We start from the raw sequence: 20,326 nt of genomic DNA, 5'->3' as shown, positions 1-20,326 counted from the left end.
AATGAGCCATTCCCAAGGGTGCAGCCACAGGCACTTGCCAATTTATTTGATCGTGGATGCTGCTCCGCATCCCTCCAGCAGCACCATCACCAAGAAACGGTCACGGGCAGCTGCCAGCACCGGCCCTGCCCATCCCAGCATCCCAGCAGAGCCAGACCCCAGCCCTGGGAGCGACTCTTGACTCACCAGTTTATTTTTGTGGACTGGTTGAACGCCGTGTAATTCTGCTTTTCGCATTCCCAGCTGGGAGAAGAAGAAGACAAAGCAGGGGAAAACGGTCAGCGAGGGGGGAGGAAGGAAAAGGGGCACTGGGCTCACAGGGTGCCCTCGCCGCTGTGATGCTGGGAAGGCCCCTGGACAATGTTCCCTGGGGCCAAACACACACTGGTCCCCGTGGCCAGGGCTTTCCACAGGAACCTGTCTCATCCAGGCGGTTTTTAACATCTTACTCCTGGAGAATGTGCTAAACCTGTACAGGATGTGCATCTGCTTAATTCTTACAGGTACGAAACCACTTTTGGACCACACTGACGTATCTGGTCGTTCGCAGCCTTTACAAAGAGAAAATCAAATTGCTAATTCTCCTAGCTCTTGGGAAAAAAAAAAAAAAAAAACCCACACTGTACGTGGGCTAAACAAAGCAAGGACATATTCAAAATAGGCTTACACTGAGACCCAGAGCGGAGCTGATGGATGTAATCATCTGCCACCTCAGGGATCTAAATGGCAAAACATATTTCCTTCCCAAATGCCCAAATGAGATTTAGCACAAGTGTCTTCAAGGGTGTCAGCGCTCAGAAAACACTTGCAGGGCGATGCACTAAGGTCACGAGCTCCTGCCTGTGTCTGGAGGCCACGTTGCACCCTTGATCGTTAGAGCCAGCCGGCATTTGGCAACGAACGTGACCCTGAATTTTTCTACCACCTTCTCCCCATGCACCTGTCCACGGGGTCTGAGCAGGGAGCCAAGCCCGCCAGGATTCAAACAGCCGGAGCGAGAAAACCCATCCGTTGTCCACCTTCACACCCACCATGAGCAGCTGCCACCGCGCCGCACTCCCCATGGCCCGGGGCGGCGCGGGGAGGCGGCGGCGGCACTCACCAGCCGATGCCCTCCTCCGGATTGTCGAGCAGGACGCGGACAATGTACAGCAGGCAGGTGAGCAGCTTCAGCGAGAAGTTGAAGAGCCGGATCCTCAGGCCTGTGGCAGAGGGGACCACGGCGTGGGCCGGGCAGCACGACCCCGGCACCCACGCACCCCACAGCACAGCCTCTCTATTTTCCCACAAGCTTTGCAGGGCTCCTTGCACCCCAGGACCCCACTGAGCCCCAGGGCAGCACGAAAGCGTTCCTCACACTTTGCCCAGGGCTCCACGTGCCCTACCCACAGTGTCAGACACATGGGAGAACAATACAGAAATAAATAACGATGAGTCAGCTCCTCGCTGGCCCAAATAGATGTGAGCTGCCGGAGTGTATCCCCCTCGTTAGCAGGCATCCGTTAAAAAGCATCAGACAGGCAGGGCCGGGGCCCCGCTCTGCTCGCCATGCTGCAAACAGTTCGCAGGAGGAGGGATGGTGAGCGAAAGTGGCCGCTTCATCCGCCCTCCCCAGCCAGTTCATTGGGTTATTACTCAAATTACAAGCGAGAAATTCATCACATTTTCATTAAAAACTTCCCCGTGGGCACCCTGCTGTGCTGCGCTCCAGCTTTTTAACAAGCCGACAGGATGCAGGGAGGAAAAGAAAATGTGAATTTATAAATTAAGGAGCGGACTCCCTCCAGACAGCTAATGACATCTCGGAGAAAGAAAATAAAAACACCATTAGTCAAGGGGAGGCTAATCCAGATGGCTGAAGGGGGAGTGGGTAACTCGCAGCCTGCCTGAGCTATCCCCACAGCCACTGCCGTCCCTGCGGGCACGGGGAGCATTGCCGGCGCCGTGGTGGGGACGTTGGCTCCCCAATCCCCCCAGGCAGCATCCTCCCTCCTCCCTGTGCAACCGCGTCCCCCCAGACCAAGTTGGTCAACACCCAACAGAAAAGCCAAGGGGCAGCCGCAGCCCTGTCTGCTGGGGACACGCGGGGAAACAGCCACCGGCAGATGGCAATGGCTTCTCGTCCCGCAAGGACAGAGCGTGGCTCTCGAGCCTGGGCAGGGTTTGGTTTCTCAGCCGCTCGGGCTCCACGCATGGAGCACTCACTCGATCGCTGGTTTTTGATGAAGAAGAGCTTCAGCCGCTCCTTGAAGGTGTTTTCGTTCACGTAGAACTCGACCTGCACCCTGCGGGGAAAGCGCCCAGAGGAGCTGGTCAGCGGGGCAGGAGGTCCCCAGAGCGCCCAGGAGCCCCATGCCCCCATCCTGGCTGGGTGACCCCCCCGGAGCAGCCCACAGCAGACCCCAGGCTCAGCCCTGGGCTCTCAGCTGCTCCACCATACCAAATCCCCAGTTCCACCACCCAAGACGCACACATCGACACTACCAAAGCAGCCAATGCGACGCACGGGGCCAGGTCTGCTTTGGGTTGAGGGCTTTGCCTTCATCCACATGCAACCAGCTGACATCAGACTTGCAAACTTTTCTTTTCCCACACGCTTTATAATGCTCAACACCTCTCAGAGCAGCGGTGGCCTTGGAGCAGTCTCCCCAGCAATGTTGTCTCTGCTCCGACCTCCCGCAGCTGCAGCAGAGCAGGAACAGGCGAGGGCGATGTTCTCCGCACGCCCATGCCCTGGGCAGGAGCAACATTCAGCATCGCAGTTGTTAAAAACCAAATCTGCTTTAAAAGGAGAAAAATTCCCTTTGTTGCTAAGATACCACACTTGGCCATTCCAGAAAAACCCAGGAGCTGCCAACCAACTCTGAACATCACTTGGCACTGGCGGCTTGAGGCACTGGGACAAGGCACCCCAGCAGAGCCGTCTGCCGGGCACTCCACCGGAATTGGCAGGTGAAACTCAAAATGGCCCAGCCACCGCTGTGACCACCATGGTTCTCAGCTGCTCCGGTCCCCACCACCGACCCCCAGGTGCAGCTGTCCTGCCCATCCCCACATCCCAGCTGGGTGCCCACAACCACATGGCCAGGACAAAGCCTTGCCGAGGCGGGGGGTTCCTCACTGAGGCTGGGGGTTCCTCCTCACGGATGCCGGCAGGGTCTGGGATCGAGCACACCCAGATGAAGGGTGTGCAGGCAAAATGGGTCCCTGCTCAGCCCACCCGCCCCCCGCCTCTCCTATGGCTTTTCCAACGCCCGCAGCCCTTTGCAAACTGACTTGTTGACAGCGGGCAGGGTTATAAATGACACTCCAGCCTGCTAAGGGGATTGCTTTCTGACGCTTCGGCTTTAGACTGAGCAAGACAAAGTCTGTTCATTACCGTTACAGCTGATAACAGAGTTAGGCGCGATGAATTAGCCATCGCTCCTACTTCACCGGATTCAACAAGTCTCTTAAGTAAGTGCTACTCTAATTACTGTTTTTTTAAACTGCTTGGAAGAGGTCACCAAGACCTCATTAATCAGGCACGTTACCGAGCCAAGGCACAGACCGAGGTGAGCAAATTCACGCGACGCTCACTAAAGCGACCACCCCGTTTCATTCCGCCTGCGCGCACGCGGTGCCGGCTCCAGCCGAGCGTGCCGCCTGGCACACGCCACCGAATCGTGATGGATTGGAAAGCAGCTGCTGCTCGCTGCGACAACAGAGGGGTAAACAAATAGTCACTGTGCCTTAACGCCAAGCTGATTGGGCAGCAAATTGGGAAGGGGTTTTACGAGATCCTCCTTGCTCAGGAGTCCCTTGTCTTGGTACCCACCAGTACACACTGGTGCCCGCCGGCATTTCACAGCCAGTCTGACCACTCGTGGGGAAACCGTATAAGGAGCGTGGCACGCCCGTGAGAGCTCCTCGGGGCTGCTCCTGGACTCCCTTATCAGATTGAAAAGCCCAATTTTTAATTTACAAGACCCTTAGGTACAAAAAGTAAATGCATGGAGATAAAGTCATCACCTCATGGTGATGCAGGGCATGAGAGCTGGGATAAAACGTTATCTGGGCTATCCAACTTTGTGTGCCTCTGCCATAAGCCATAACTGCTCTCTGGCTAAACCTCCCTTGGAGCGGCACAGCGGGAGCCCAGCAGCAGCTGCCCGGCTGGCAGGGACGGGGTGACGGGCGCGGGGCGGCTGATCCGCTGCAAGAGCCTCACCGCCGGCACCTCCCTGACGCTGCTGGAGCGGCACAGCCCGGAGCAGAGGCAGCAGCCGGGAGTGGGGTGAGAGGCGCCCATTTGAGCCCTGCAGCCCCGTCCCTGGGGGGACGTCATGCACTGAGCAGCTCCGTAACGGAGGGGGCAATAACCAGCAGTCACCGGTCTCTGCTAAGACACTTGGCACTTGTGCTGGTTACAGTGCCAAGGGGAAGGATGCCCAGGTACGGCTGGCAGCACTCCGCAAACCCAGCAGCAGTGACACGAGCGCGTCACTCCTCACCAGGACGCTGAGCAGCATCACGTGAGGAAAACGCTAAAACACAAACGCACCTGAGGTGGCAACTCCGGGTTCCACCAAGAACGTACCTCACCCCAAACGGCCCATCCCCAGCAGGGACGGGAGCTGAGCCTGCATCTCCCCTGGCGCCCCAATGCTCATGGGGACCGCGCAGGCTCCGGGGCAGGGAGGGCGGCTGGGGGGCTTTGCAGCGACTCCGCTGTGTGTTCACCAGCCGCGCTCGCTGGCAGAAGGGAGCGGGCAGGCGGCTGGGCGACCACCAACCCACCAGGGACCACAAGCACTGGGGAGAGAGTGGGAGAATTTATGACACCGGCTCAGCCAGCACAATGCCTACGGAGCGAGCAGCCATAAACGCAGAGCTCCGTACACACGGCTTTAACACGCGTTAAAATTAATTGTTTCCAAAGCCAGACTTGGCAAATAATTTATCTGTGTCGGGGCATAAATCAGCCAGCCACAGCCTCTCACAACACTCTCCACACAAGCTAATTGCTCCTTCTCCTTATTAAAAATGCCCAGGAAATTCTAGGAACTGGCCGTCAGCTCAGTCATGAGCGCTGGGCACCCCATTCATCAGGGTCCCTGAGGATTCCACGCATGGAGGAGAGCGAGACGTCAGGGAGCACGATTCCTCCCCCAGACATTCGCCTCCGTACCGAAGAAACAAACAGCAATATAAATCTCTGTCACCAGACAGATGGTTCCCTGATCTATAGCACTGCAGCCCACCCCGAGACTACGAACATCAGCGGTGACGGATAAGAGAGCTGAGCGATTAGCAGAGATCTAACTTTTAATGAAAAAGTAACCCCTGTATTCATCCATCACAATGGCCGCAGGAAGAAACAACACTTGGAAATCAACTGAAGCGGCTCTCGGGGAGGAAGGCGGGTGTTTATCACTGCAAAGAGATGAAGAAATAAAAGCATGTAGGGAAGAACATGTTCCTGAGGAGACAACCTGCCCTCGCAGCTTCCTGCGCTGTGCTCCTGGAGCCGTACAGGAACCCACAGCCACGGACCTGCCAGTGCCCTGGCTAAGCCCTGGCAGCGCCCGTGGGGTGATCATCCCGTGGGGTGACTGTCCCACGGGGTAACCGTCCCACAAGGCGACCGTCCCATGGGGTGACCATCCCACGGGGCTTCTGTCTGGAGGAGGAGGGAGGGCAGCGCGAGCGCTCAGCATGATGGGGACCAGGGTGCTGCCGTGGTCCAACAGCACCCGCTGGGCGGGCACCAGGTTAACCCAGCAGCCCAGGGCTCACCCGCGGCTGAGCGGGTGATGGCTTTCACCAGGCAGCAGCAACCACCAGAAAGCATCACGGCTCCTACTGCATTTCCAGCTGAGGGAGGGAGACGGTATCATCTAAAACGTACCCTTTAATTTTGTTGTCAAGAAGTTAACTTCAACTAAAAATCAAGCTCAACTCCAACTGCATTAACCGCCCCAAAACACACATCCTGACAGGCTCTGCCTCCGCAGCGGCTCAGCCAAGCTGGTCCATTCAAAGCATCCCCCCCCATCCCTCCGGCCGGCCGAGCATCCCTCCAGCCGCCGGGCAGCGGCACGCTCTGCGGGCAGGCCGCAGGCAGCACGCCGCTCCCCCAGCCTCGCCAGCTGAGCCTCCCCGGGCGCGCAGATCACCGTCGCAGTACAAGTTTAGTTACAAGCCCTCTGCCTTGGAAGTGCAATTACCGCTATTATGCATTTCATAATGCCTGAGCAATTTCATTTTCTTTGCTTGGTTATTTATTGTACTTACTAGAGGCAATTTGTTCTAAGATGAATGATGAGCTCCCAAAAAAGACACAATAGTTTGTTTGGAAAAGTGCAGGATCCAAGACCAGGATGAGCACAGCCCAGCTCACTAGCATTAAAATAGCAACCGAGGAGCACAGCCCCAGCTCCACGCTTGTACCTTCCCCAGAGAGCTGGGGATAAACACGCTCCCCTTAAAGACAAGGAAATCACAAAAACCAGCAACCCACGCACAGCCCCACGCTGGGGCAAACCCGCGCGGGCAGGGAGGGGGGCTGGAGACGTACCCCCGTGCTCTGCCTCCCCGGGAGTCCCCCATGGGCAGTCGGGCGCAGGCAGCTCCCTCTGGTCCCTGCGGCGTGTGACAGCCACCGCGCATGGCCCGAAAACTGAGACGGCTCCCAGAGCCCTGGGACGTGGCCAGGAGCTCCCTGCTGCCCTGCTGCTTTCCAAAGAAGGGCTTGGGCGCCCAGGGCGCTTTTGCTCTACTGTATAATAGAGACTTCTTGCCCTGAGAAGTGCATCTTCAAATAAATATGGCTCTTGAAAGACAAGAAAAAAAAATCTCAGCATCTCTCCGCAGCTGCAAACCTTGCCCTCGCGCTCCGGCTGGGCGGGAAATGTCATTGCTCCAGGAAAATTCTCAAGAAACTTCTCCCATCACGTAGCGGGATGCAAATGAGACTCTACAGAGATTTGAGGGGAAAAAAAAAACAAAAAAAAACCACAAACAAACAAACAAAACCAAACCAATATCTCTGCAATCTAGTGGCTGCCAACACCCACCCTGCCAGGACAGCGTAGTCTCAAATGAGACCCCACTTCATCAGCTCTGCGTCCTCCATGCAAAACCACACCGGGCAAAGAGACAAGAAATGTGCCTGTGGTGAAGCCTGGAATTACAGAAATGTGCTGGTGGCCCGGGTGGGCTCACCGGGGATGGGCGGTGGGTACCAGACGCAGCCGTGGGCGGAGGAAGGTGAGGATGTGCAGGTCTGCGCCACCTCATCTCTCGGCACCCTGCAGCGAGGGAACAGCAGAGGATATCGTACCCCCAGCTACAGCCCTTGGCCCCCGAGCTCCCGGCTCCCCGGCGCGACCGGCCGCTCCCAGCGCATGGCTTTGAGATGGAAAGGGGAAACAGCTGTACGGCTGCACTCGAACGGGAAACCTGGGCGCCTGCCAAAGCGAGAAACAGGGAACAGGCTGCCCCCACGCTCAATAGGTGATTATTGAACAATTACTCAAAGGAGGAAGGTTGCGGGTTTCAACAAGGCTGTACCGGCTCAGCGCCAGCGAGCGTGCAAGAGAACGGCTTCAAAAGTGCACGGGGCTGCACGGCTCCGGGCGGGCATCTCCCCTGCATCCCCGCTGTCCCCTGCATCCCCGCTGTCCCCGGCATCCCTCCTGTGCTCCCGCAGCCGTGCGGGGACCAGCTCGCAACAGGGGCTCTGCAAAATCCACCACTCGGTTTTGCCTCTCCGCCTCTTCTGCACACTCCCGGCTCGGCCGGCCGCCCAAGAGGGACTTGGAGCTGGTCCCCGGCCTGCCTCTCCCTGCTCTGGGGGGCAGAGTCCCCCAGCCAACACTGCCGACCCACAGAAGAAGGAGGAGACCTGTCTCAGGGCGAGAGGCTGGGACCAGGAGGGCAGGGATTCTCGCCTGGGAGGTCTGTGAGAGCACCTGCGAGACCGGCGGAAGAGTCTGCACGGTCCAAAAAGCCATAAATCAGGGAACTTTGCCCATTTTCCACAAATTGCTCTTGCCCCCCCATCCCTTTGTAGCTACAACACTGAAACCATTTTCCCCCTCGTTCTGCAGAGCCTTGGACAGTCCCCATGGATGGTGGCAGCACCCAGCCCCGAGGCGCCCAGCATGTCCCGCAGCAGCCTCTTGCGGGCACTGTTGCAGCCACCACCGCAGCCCTCATCACAGCCACCGTCACAGCCTCCACGCACCCTCACAGTCACCATGGCATTGTCACATCCCCCATCGCAGCCAGCGTCGCAGCCCCCACGGCACCATCGCAGCCCCGCGGGAAGGCGACGGCTCCCGCCGGCTCCGGCCCCTCGGCGAGGCTGCCCAGCTGGCTCGATGGAGAACTCCGAGCCGCGGCTCACGCAGCGCCCGGCAGGAGCTCGCTGAGCTGCTCGGGCTGCGGGCAGAGCACATGCCGAGGCGCATCACAAACGACGACTAGCAAAATCGAGTCCCACTCCAACAGACACGCTGCACTGAGAACCAGGATGCTGTGTCACGCATTGCCCCACGATCAGCTCTAAAACTTGTTTCTTCAAGGTTTCATGCATTTTCCATGAGAAGAAATCAGAAAACGACCATCTCCTGGTTTACTACGGAGCGCGATTTTTGCCCAAAGAGAGGAGCGATATTGCCAACCAATCTGCAGCAAATTAAACACAGCTGGATGCAGGTAATGTCATCCTGGCTCCAGCAGTAACACTGCAATTTTATCTTTGGGGGATGAAAAGCAGGCTCAAAGCAGCTGCTTCCGGAAAAACTCTGCCCAAGGCCAAAGCTGGCTTCAAAGGCCAGTCCTCACAGCCACTCGTCTCTGCGCTGCGGGACAAACAACGCCCTGGCCTCATCCGCACAAGCGCTCCTGCTCGGGTTGGCGGGACAAGGGCCGGGCAGGAGGCACCGCTCCGAGGGCACAAAGGCTCCGCCGAGCCGGGGCTTGGCCAGCCCTGACACACGCCGATGGAAAGGCTTCATGAATTTCCAGTGACAAAAAAAAGAAATCTGCTGCTGGGGTTCTTTTTCCTGTTGGTTTTTTTTTTTTTTTTTTTTTCCATTAGGGAAGACACTGCAATGGAAATGGGATTTTTATCAATTCCTCATTCCCCGAAGGCAGCTACAAGCACTCTCCATTTGTATTCAGAAGCTCACAGCTCATTTTCAGGCCCCAAACAAAGCACTGGAGGCAGCAGCTTGGGGGTTGAAGATCTCTCCATGCAAGTGCCCTCAGCACCAAAGAGCCAGGGGCACTGACCCAGCAGCACCCCAATCCAGATCCTCCCCACGGAGGCGCAGGGGCTCTTGCTCGGCACCCTCTGAGGACACACGTCCCCAGCCAAGGACGCACTCATCCCCCAAAACATCTTCCCGCAGCATCTCCCGTCCAAGGTCTCAGCAGCCCCGCAGACGCAGGGAGCAGCCCCAGCCCTGGCCCCAGGCTGCTCGCGGCTGGGCAGCGGCACCACTCACTCTTAATGAAATAATAAAACCCAGAAAGAGAAGAAATAACAGCATAACACGCTGTGATTCGTTTGGCTTATTTGTTTTGCAACATTGGAGATTGACGCTCATGAGCTTGCTCCTGTAATTGCTTCTGCTGATGAATCCGGATTGTTTAATTAGGGTCTGCGCATGGAGCTCATCGCTAATGGGTAATCACCAATTTGCTGCCAAGGCTATCACTTCTTGCCCAAGAAACTTGTCTGTCTCTGAGCACAGATAGCCCTCTGTTCCCGTGGTGGGAACATTGCCCTCACAGAAGGGTTTGCTGGTCCCATACTCATCTCCTCGGTGCCAAGAGCTGTACCGGACGAACCGCCTGCTTCTCGGCTCCCTTAAAAGCAGAGCAATGGAGCACTAATTTAAAGCCAAGGCTGGCCACCACTCTTGGCAGGAGGTTCTGCCCCAAACGCTTGGCTCATGAGACACCGCGCACAGACGCACCAAATGGCAAAGGGTTTTTGCTCTCTTGGTTTCTCCGCGGTGCCTGGGCAATGGTCCCCGGGGCCGGCAGCGCCGCGGCAGCCCTCGTCCCCTCCCCGCGGGGAATCGCGTGCGGTGCACTTACTGCGAGAAGGAGGAATCCACGCTGAAGTCCTCGGCGTGAGGCCTATGGAGCGAGAGCATCACAGGAGGTGAGGGAAACGTGCAGCTGTGGGGCAGGAACCAGCACGACAGCCGGAGCTGGGCCACCGGGAACGCCGACGCCAGAGGGACAAACGGCCACCCAAGCGCTCGGACGGGGGTTGCACGGTGTCCCTGCTGAGGTCCCCAGGGTGGGGACGCTGCGAACCTGGTGATGCTCCAGTGGCTTTAACAGCGTACGGCCCCTTTAAGGACTCGGCTCCACAGATAAAAACCTTTATTAACACTTTTGTTTTTGGTTTTTTTTTTCTTCTCAAATGAGTGTCACAAACTGCATCACTGCTCTGTCTCAAATCAGTGTCACACAGCTAGACTTTGAAAGACGCCAGTTGGGGTGGTTTGAGGAACCCAGCACTGCATTTCACCTACGCACACCCTCACAGCGCTGATTTTACACACACAGGTGATGACCAGAGAAGGAAAACCAACAAGAAAAAGAAAAAAAGAAGAGACAGGAATGATGAGGGTGACATGGAGGGCCATGGCAGGGGGAGAAAGGAGAACACAGGGATGTCCGGGAGCGGGCGAGGGGCGAAGGGACCAGCTCTGCAAGCAGCACCTGCAGCGCCTGTGTTTGTGCACTGTACATCCCGCAGCCAGCCCGTCACACAGAAAAAAAAAACTGCCTTTGCAAAAACGACGCTCTTTTCAAGACATATCCATCCCCGTGGATGGCCGTGGGTCCCCATTACCACGGGTGTTAGCCAGAAGCGAGCCAGAGCCCTGCCCTGCCTCGCAGTGCCCGGCAGAGCCTGCTTTCCTCTCCTTACTCAACGCGAATTTGGACAACCCAGCGATACAACCCAAGCAAAGGGGGCAGCTGCGGCTCATAAAGGTTTTTTTTCTTTCCTTTTGCTTCGTGGTTTACGAGTCCACGGCACTCCAGCATAATTCAAACTAAATAAAAGCAATAAATTCACATTGCAATTAAAATGTGAGTCCAAAGGAAAGCTAATTCATCCCAAAGCTAAGAGACACACAGAGCAGCCTCCCTGTGACACGATTTAGTTTGCTACCGTTCCTCTTTTATTATCGTGTGAGGGCTGCAGGGACGAGCTCATCGCCCCGGAGCCGAAATGCCTGCAGAGCGCAGGCTGTGCCGGTCGCAGCCACCGCCCCAGGTGACACGGACAGTGACGTCCCCTCACGTCAGACCCAGGAGACCCATGGGAGATGCTGATCCTGGGAGAGATGCTCAGTTTGGGAGAGATGCTGGGGCCCTGGAGTGGAGGGAGCCAGGGGCTGAGGAGAGGCTCTGCCTGGACGGGAGGCTCCCGCACCCAGACTTTCTCCGGCTGCGGCCCCGGGAAGGAGCCCACCGGCGCAGCCAAATTGGATTGTCCCGCGTTAGCGGCAAGGGCTGCTCCAGCCCCGCCACTCTGGTTGGTTTTGCACCAGAGCCTTTTACGCCTCGCAGAGAGATTTATGGGAACAAAACAGCAAATAATTTGGTTTTCTCTTAATACACTGCCAGCTGGCAACTGGGAAGAATGTACGAACAGGGGTTACTTCAGACGCAGCTCCCCAGGGCACAAGAACGTTCCTGAAAACCAGCGGCACATTTAATCACACAGCTCGGAGGGGTCCTGCAGACCCCGAAGGCCTGGTGTCACCGTGGGTCCCGGAGCCCCGGGACGAGCCAGTACAATTCCCAGGACTCCTTCCCCAAACAGGTGAGCCACGGGCTCACTCACAGAAAGAAAACTAAAAATCCCCCCAGTTCTCATCTGAAAAGGTCTGTTTTCCAGAGCTCAAAAACTTTTTAAAAGTTTCAACCTGGAGGGTTTGGTTTACTGCAGAAAGGTCACGTTTTCCGCAGGGAGAAGGATGGACAGACCCATGGAACGCCCAGCACTGCCCCGCGGCCGAGCCAGCCCCGCTCCCCATCCCAAACCCAGGTCTGGCGCCTGGCTCCGGTGACCAGCCCCGCACGGGCCCCACAGCCCAGCCCGAGCGGAGTGGCTGACCCAGCACCAGGGGGGCTGCACGAGCATCCTCCCTCCGCGGCTCCTCGCAAACCCCACCCCAGCCCTTACGGACTGGTCTGCCCTGTCACTCACCCGACAATTAATCCAGGCTAAGTGCTAGAGGGGATTAGCGGAACGGCACACACTCTTCAGCACAGTCTCACTTGAGAGGAAAGAGAGGAGTTACAACATACGGAATTAAAGCCATTGAACTGAGCCACAAAGGTTACGCCAGCTTTTAATGTCTTTTAGATAACCTACTCCAAATTCACTTTTTGAATTCTATCCAGATCTGCCTCCCTGAGCATCCCTGTGCAGACAAACCTCAACTCATCTCACTCCTACCACAGAGGTAACTACGACCCCGGCAGCGAGCCCAACCTTCACTCCCTTCCGGAGTCCCGGGTCCAGGAGAGAGGTCCCGTACCTGGACGGGGAATGCCGTGGCCCCTCATCCTGGCACTGCCAACCACTAAACCCCAGCACCGAGCTCCTGGCTGGCACAAGCAGCATCACCCAGGGAGAGGGGCAGAGCAGGGCAGGACGGGAGAGAGGAGCAGAGGGGGAAGAAACTTCACTGCTACAGGTCTGCCATCGCGTTTCAAGATGCAGCCAGCCCCTTACGAAATGGAAAGGGTTTATTAAAAGGTGAAGAGACAATGGCTTATCTAATATTAGAACAAAAGCCAGTAATAAACCTTGCTTATGTACAGGAGAGAGCAATCACCTGCCCGGCCACGCTGCGCAGCAGCTCCTGGGCTGAGCAGCCACCTTTCCGCCCCATCCTCCTCGCCGCAGCAACCGCGGCTCTCCTCCCCCGCGTGGGGCACGGATGCGGGCAGCACCCCGACCCCGCTCCCCCAAGGACATGGGCTGCAGACCAGGGCTCCTTCGCTCCGAAGGGACGAAGGCAGCCGATCCCGAGCCCCAGCTCTGCTCCCAGCTCTGCCAGGGCGCTGCAGGATCTGGGCAGCATTTAGCTCATCCGCCTCGTGTGGATAACTGGAGGCAAAATACTTTCCCTGAGTTTCAAGTGCTCAAAGATGCTCAGATGGAGGAGAGAGCAGCAAAGCACGGCAGCAGCTCAGCTGAGCTGGCACAGAGATCTGCTCCCTCCCAGCAAACTCACTGCCAGCTCCGTGCCTTCGCCGCCGTCTCCTGATTTTTCCGGGCAGTACTTTGGTAAATGAAGGACATGAAAAATTCACTTCTGGACCTGCAGTTCCTGTAACTTTCAAGTAAAAAAAATAAATAAATAAAATAAAATCCTGCCTTGACTAAAAGCCCCTGGAAGTTACGAAGACACAAGTAATGACCTGCCAAAACCACACTCAGCTTCAGGCTGCTTAATAAGCACTTGCAAGGCTCGGAGGCGTTTTGAGACCGGAGGCTAAAGGGCACTAAATGTGAGACTCTGTCTCGAAGCTGGAGACAAGAGCTGTCCGATTTAGTGCCCCTTAGCCCCCAGCCTCGAAACGCCTCCCAGACAGGGGCAAGGTAGGGGGTTAGGATGAACCAAACAAGGTAACTGCTTGGGAAGTCTTCCCGAAGCAGCGCTCATCCTCTAAGACATACGATGCACCACGGTTCCTACCATATTGACAGTGAGAAACTCATCCCCAAATATAGCCTGATGTGAGAAGGACAGATGGGAGTAGACAAAAAAAGAAAGCAAAGATGGGGAGAGGAACGAGCGAGAGGAAGGGGAAAGGGAGAGGAGGATGCACGCATCCTGCTCGCAAACGCGTGCAAGAGGGGAGGGCGTGAGCAGGAATGGCCCTGGGGAAGGGACTCGAGCCCCCAGCACCCCTAGTGCAGAGGAAGCCCAGCAAGCCATGCTGGTAGGCACTGGGCAAAGCCACTGGCTGCTCCAGGAGCACGCTGGCAGCTGAAGTGCCACGGGCACACAGCCTCCCATCGCAGGCAGCACAGCAGCACGAGAGCAGCCGCCGCCTCCCCATTGAGCGGCACCTCAGGGGGCTCTTGTCTAATCACACAGGTAGGGTTTTTCCTTGGCATTCCTCTGCAAAACCTACACTTCAACTAAAGTTTAGAAACAAGAAAGGCGCGGTGCCAAGAACGCAGCATTGCCTGTTGCAGCCAGCCACGCCACTCCCAGCCGGAAGCCCGGCGGCTCCCGGCGCTGCCTGCCATCACTGTCCAGAACATTTTGGCTCTGCCAGAGCGGCAGGTGCTGCCACACCTGGGAACTGGGCTCTGCCCGCTGGGCAGAAAGGCCCTACGGATGCTGAGCTGCCCTAACACACACCTCCATAACGAGCTAAACGAGCCCCCGCGGTCCCGTCAAGTGGCTCAGCCTTGCAGAGGGAGGACTGCGCGCGAGTCTGGAGGTGGGCAGTGAGACCTCACTCCACCACTGTCCCGCACAACGCCGACGGCCGGGCTGGCAGCCGGTGCCCACTCAGAGGGACAGCCGTGCCCGGCATCCTGCTCTCATCGCAAGCAGGAAAGCCTCCACTGGAGGAGGAAGAGGAGGGGGTGCGTTTTGGAAGCGCTGAGCCGCTCCTCCCACGGCTGCTGGTGAGATGCCAGCACCGCTGAAAATCTCGGTGCCCTATATAGGTGCTGACATGTAGACAAGGCGCCTAACCTAAGGATGCCTACACTCAAAACAAGCCCTCTGTTTATTTTAGGTCCCTCATTCCCAACCAGGTCCCATCAGGGCGTGGGGATTAGCACATTCCTCCTCTTCCTCCCTCCAGAGGGAGGACCACTAACATTGGACCGGCCACCAAAACACATCTAAAACCCAGAGGAGGGAGCTCAGAGCTGAGCCCTGGCTGGGACGCGGTGACGTGGGTCTTGTCCCCACGCAGAGGAGCGGGTACAAAGCAGGGGGGATGAGCAGAGCTCGGGGGCCATTCCAGCGCAGCTCTGGGCAGAGCACAAGACACAGCCGGGCTCAAGTCCCAGGATGAAATCCCCGGCTGCGTTTGAGAACGGCTCTGGTTAGTGCGAAGGATGGCAGCTGTCAGCTCGCTGTGCCAAGAGCTAGGATCATTTCCTGCTCCTTGGGATCAAGCAGTACGTTTGCATCTTGCCCCGATAACAGAGTTCAGCAACCGAGCACCCTGCCCTTTTCTGCACCAAGAGCGGGCTCAGCATCACACAGCAGCACCCACCGCTACGCCGGGAAGAAATGCCCAGGTTAAACGGTGCACGAGCAGTGCCACCGCCGCAGAGCCATATGACAGCGTCTGGAAGAACCCAAGGAAACTACACCCTAGGCCGCGAGGAGAAGCGACACCCAGCAGGCACTTTCCCACCGGGACACCGGGCATGGAGCCGCGGGTAGGCTGGGTGCTTGGACCCCAGCCTGGAGCCCAGCCCGTGGTTTGGTTACTGCAGAGATGCCACACCCCAGCCTGGGCAACCATCACAGAGCACCCACAACCCTGCCAGCAAACAGCCCCTCGGCACAGCGAACCCCGACGTGGGCCCAGCCACGCTCCGTACTGAAATACACACCAGCAGAAATACTTCCCCGCGAGGGGCTGCCCAGCCCAGCCAGAGGGACAGTGGAGCAAGGCCAAAGCACTTGGTGAGTGAAGCCCTCTGGTCTTCTTTCAGACCTTCCCCACGAAGGCAGCGGGGACCCTGCCCACCCTGGGGACACGCGGCAGTAACGCCATTGTGAAGCAGCACAGATGGTCCCAGCTCAGGGAGGAGAAGTGCTGGAGCTGGGTCTGGCACAGACACAGAAATCCTCCCAGCACCCAACCATTCCACACCCTCAGCCTCAGCATTGCTCCACTTCTGGTACAAACCCTCCACCGGCAGCCAAGAGAGCAGTGGCAGAAGAACCAAGGCTGGACCGTGTGTTGGCAGGGGCAAGGGGAGCAAACCCCACTCCAGGGGAAGCCCCTGCCCGCCCTGCCCACCCTTTCTCCTGCACAAAAACACCCCACCGAAAGCTGAAGTGGCAAATCGGCCTATGCTATTCAATGGAGACAGAGATACGTCTCCAAAGACTCTTTGTCAGAAAAGTTTTTGTTAAAAAAAAAAAAAATTAGCTGTTGACTTATTGTACCCCCAGGAGGGGATTCAGCAACATGGCAGGGCAACGGTTCGACAGCTGGGGAGTCGCACCCAGGCACTTGCTGCTGCGACCATCACTGGGAAATCTGGCTGCTAGGACAGAGTGGTTGTAATGGTTTCAATGGCCAGACTGGACCTTTCCACTCATCTGCTTGTGTGCAAGCGTCAGGTGATGAAAACTCATTTAGCGAGACCTGGTTTTTAATGCCTGGCTGCCCTTTGGGGGAACAAACATCGATCGGTCAGAAATTACATTTTCAGACAAGTTTGGGTGGCTTCCTCGCTCGCCTAAGTGCTTTACCGCCAAGAAACACCGCATTAAGCTCGTCCTGGCAGAGTGCTGCTCTTTCTCACTGAGTAGACTCCAGCCACCTTGTTGACTGGAACACAGCTGAAGCGCAGCCCCATTTATTCCTGCCAAAAATATCTCAAACCGAGAGACGAGGCGAGGCGGCGGGAGGTGGGACCGCACAGCCTGGACGAGAGGAAGGGAGGGGAGGATCTAAATGCTGCCCTCGGCTACCTGAGGGTGAGGTGGAGTCAGCATCCTCTCGGCTACATGCAGTGAAAGGACGAGGGGAGCAGGTACAAGATACAGCAGGGAAGAATTATTCACCCTGAGAGCGATCAAGCCCTGAACCAGGCGCTCAGAGAAGCTGAGAAAACTCCAGCTTGGGAGATGCTCAAAACTCAGGAGGACTGCTCCTGAGCCAGCTGAGTCAACTTTAAAGTTAGTCCAGCTTTGAGACAGGGTGGGACCAGAGCCCCTGGAGGTCCCTTCCAACCTCAACTCTTCTGCAATGCTTTCTCCTGCAAACCTCAGCTGTTCAGATGTCGGCTGTTGGCAGCTCCGCAAAGGCGACTCAAAAGGGGAGGGTGGAAAAGCGGGGCAGGGAGGGAACACGCTGCACTGCCAGCCCCTGGCCCTCGCAGGGCAGAGCTTCAAAGCCAGGTCCCTTGGGCATGTCTGCAAGCCCCTAAGAGCACCAGTGCGCCCCAGGATGGGTACTGGTCAGTTTCCCCTACTTCCAGCAGAGCTGCATAAACGGGACACGATTATCTTGTAAAAATGTTTGTTCATGGTTTTAAACCCACATCTCTGGTATCACAGAGAGATCACCAGCCCATGAAATGGGATCCCAACACAGATATTTACACGTCCTCGCACCTGCCAGCAGCTTCCGCCCAAACACGGAGCCCTCGCCCCGCAACAATGCAGCACTTTATGGAGAGCACAGCACACAAGTTGGCTTCTACGTGACCCTGTCCCTGTCACGCTTTCCCTCTGAAAGACCCCCAACACTCGCCATACGGGACCAACCTGCCTCACGAAAAGCCCGGCTCGTAGGGGAAAGACTCAACCTCTCACGGCTTGCTCCATCCTCACGACTGCTGCGCACCGGGACAGACGCAGCGCGCAGGCAGCAGGTCCGGCGGCAGAGCCTGCCCTCCCCAGTACGGCTGGGAGGCTGCCCTGGTTGTGTCCCCTTCTCAGAGCATCCCCTGATGCACAGAAGAAGCTCCAAGCATCTGCAGTGGGAGCTGCTTCCACATCCACATCCCTTAGTTTTGCTTCCAGGTGTGGAATATTACACGGCTGTGGAGTGTTCTCTCTCCAGATGAACTGAAATCCTTCCCTCCTGTTTTGACTGAGAACCCTAAAAGGCTTGAGTCACTGCAACATCTAACAGACAGAGTGAAGAGGTAAGTAAAGTCAATGGGAATAAACTTCACTGGCTTCAGTCATCTAGAGAATTCATTTGCATCCCTGAGAAAAATCCTGTAACGGCATCTTCTTCCACTATCACCTGGTAACTTCACTCCCAACTCCCAGTGACAATTGGCGCTGCTAACTTGACAATGCTGCTTGTGTCTGGCTTGGGAAGAGACGAAGCATCTCAAACACGCTATTCACCACTTCCGAAGCAATCTTCCTGCCTTTGTTGCTTGCACACGCAGTGAAAGAGAAGTGCACAAATCTCAACCTCAATTGCCAACCCAGTTGTCAAGGAGCAGCGAACAGAGGAGGAAAGCCCAGCAGTCAGGAATTCAGACACTGCAAGCAGCACCTCCTGGGTGTTTAACCACAGCTGGCTAGCAGCGCTTGGGGTGAGTTTGTAAGAGTGCCCCAGTTGCACAGAGGAGTCTTTTTCTATCCCCAGTGCATCTGCATGTGAACGTCCTGGCACCGTTATGGGGGGTACATCAACAGCGCCTGAAAGGGCACAGGGGAGGAAGCAAGCTCACTCCAACGGCTTCACCAACAGCGCTAGTCAGACCTTCAGAGCTGTAGGTGCCCCCAGAACAAGTCAATCTTTGGTGTCTTTTTGAAGCAACGAAAGCAAGACATGAAAACAGAGCGAAAGCAGTCTGAGCGACACTGGGAGCAGACACAGATTGCTTGTGAAAACAGGCTGAGACCACACAGGCTTCAGGGCTTTAGTTCCAGCACACCCACACAATGCCCATCTGCAGCCTTCCACATGTGCAAGCCCTTCCCTCACAAAGTCAGAAGGCAATGACCCACAAATCAGACCGAGACGTGCACTCCCAGTTCTGCAAGTGCACCAAGACTCTGCCTCCCAGACCTGGAGACTACAGCATGTGCCCGGAGCAGCTCAGCACCGGGGGAACAACCACGCCGCTGGCCCAGCCTTGCTTCCACGATGCACACCTCCCTCCTTCGCTTCCCCCATGGGGACCGCGTCTGCTAATCCCGGCTTAGTGCCATCTTCCCCCCAGCCCACCAGTGAGATATGCCAAGATACTGAAGCTGAGGCATTGCTTACTTCCACTCGAAAGCCAAACAAGTAAAATTCACCATGAGCAGAAGCTTTCCTGCAGCGTTAATTGGCACTGGAAACCAGAGCTAGAAACAGCACCAAATTGCATCCTAGAAGATATACAGTACACAAGCACAGGGGAGGCAATTTTTGCCAGGAAGGAAGACAGCATGGATAGGCTGAAAAGCTGAATATATGGGAAAAAGAAAGAAACAAAAAATGGGATGAACAGAACAAGAACTGAATTAGTGACATATGCATCCTCATCATAACTAGGGGACCTGGCTTCTTCTGAAACACTGTCATTCAAGTGCCATGCAAAGCATTTTTACCCTCCTGAAAAAACAGCTCGTTTCTTTCTGTACACATCAGCTGTGTGCTTGCAGAAAGAGGCTGCACCATTTCACATGGCAGCTTTTTTTTTTTTTTTTTTTTTCCAGTTGTAAATAAATTACTCCTCAGATGGGGGACTGAGCATCTCTTCTCCCATGCAAACACGGTGCTTATGTACAGTGCACACTGTGGCATTAGCAGCCTAAATAAGCTTCAGATACTGTACTGCACTGCACAGCTAAGGCACAATACAAGTTAGCAGTGCTGTGTGGCAGCCCCACAGTCTCGGGGCTGCCATTCAGACATGCTTTTGGTATATAAAAAAAAAAACGAGAAGCACTTATAAAAAATTTAAAAGAACTGGCTTTCTTCTGCTTCAGCCACCTATTTTGTAACAGAACTTTGGAGCGGGTGTGGTCCTTACCACAGCTATCGGAAGGATCTGACCCACCACCCCCACGGTGGCACTAATCTTTTCCCTCTCATTTCAAAGATACGAGGTGCCGCCTCCCCGACCCACCAAGCCCCACGCAGCACTGCAGTCCTGCAATACCTTTGTCCGACATCACTCCCCAAGGATGCCATCCTCCGAGCTGGTAACAAGGGGCTCACCCCATGGACATCTTCTGTCGTCGCTGGTGGGACAGTTTTTCCGTGGGAATTGCTCTCTGAAGGGGAATTCTTCAGCTTGGCTCTGGCCATCTTCCGAGCTTTGGCTGCCTCTCTGACTTCTTCCTCTTTTCCCCCTGAACTCTCTCATACATAGCAACCCTCACCGCATCCAGTTTAGAGCTGTCGGCACGTACCATCTCCTTCCTCCTTCTCTCTCCCCACTCACGGCTGCTCAGTGGAACAATCCTGCCCTGTGCATTTATTTTGGTAGTGAGGGGAGTCAAGGCAAACTCTCTGGCCTTGCTGCTGCAATGAATCTGGTGCAAAATGACTGAGAACACATCCCAATGCAGAAATCTCTGAAACGGCTTTGTTTAGTAAATAATGTAATTGCCTTGGC

At 56.2% G+C, this 20,326-nt stretch overlaps 1 protein-coding gene across 5 annotated transcripts in view; it reads right to left on the bottom strand.

Annotated features, from left to right (window-relative positions):
- The window catches only part of KCNT1 (potassium sodium-activated channel subfamily T member 1), a 79,866-nt gene that overhangs the window by 21,370 nt on the left and 38,170 nt on the right, over positions 1 to 20,326 (bottom strand). For 4 of the 5 annotated variants that reach the window (XM_086763683.1, XM_086763687.1, XM_086763686.1 and 1 more), the window contains exons 3-5: positions 2,206 to 2,285; positions 1,103 to 1,202; positions 187 to 243 (exon numbers count right to left, since the gene is read on the bottom strand). In XM_086763683.1, coding sequence (XP_086619809.1) covers positions 187 to 243; positions 1,103 to 1,202; positions 2,206 to 2,285 — 237 coding nt within the window. Of the gene's footprint in view, positions 1 to 186; positions 244 to 1,102; positions 1,203 to 2,205; positions 2,286 to 10,095; positions 10,138 to 19,867; positions 20,017 to 20,326 lie in introns of those variants that run through there. The other variant, XM_086763684.1, reaches the window with a different exon arrangement.

Source organism: Chlamydotis macqueenii, chromosome 20, assembly GCF_036417535.1.
Source record: "Chlamydotis macqueenii isolate bChlMac1 chromosome 20, bChlMac1.mat, whole genome shotgun sequence".
Lineage (NCBI taxonomy): Eukaryota > Metazoa > Chordata > Aves > Otidiformes > Otididae > Chlamydotis > Chlamydotis macqueenii.
This window is presented reverse-complemented; position numbering and strand designations above follow the sequence as displayed.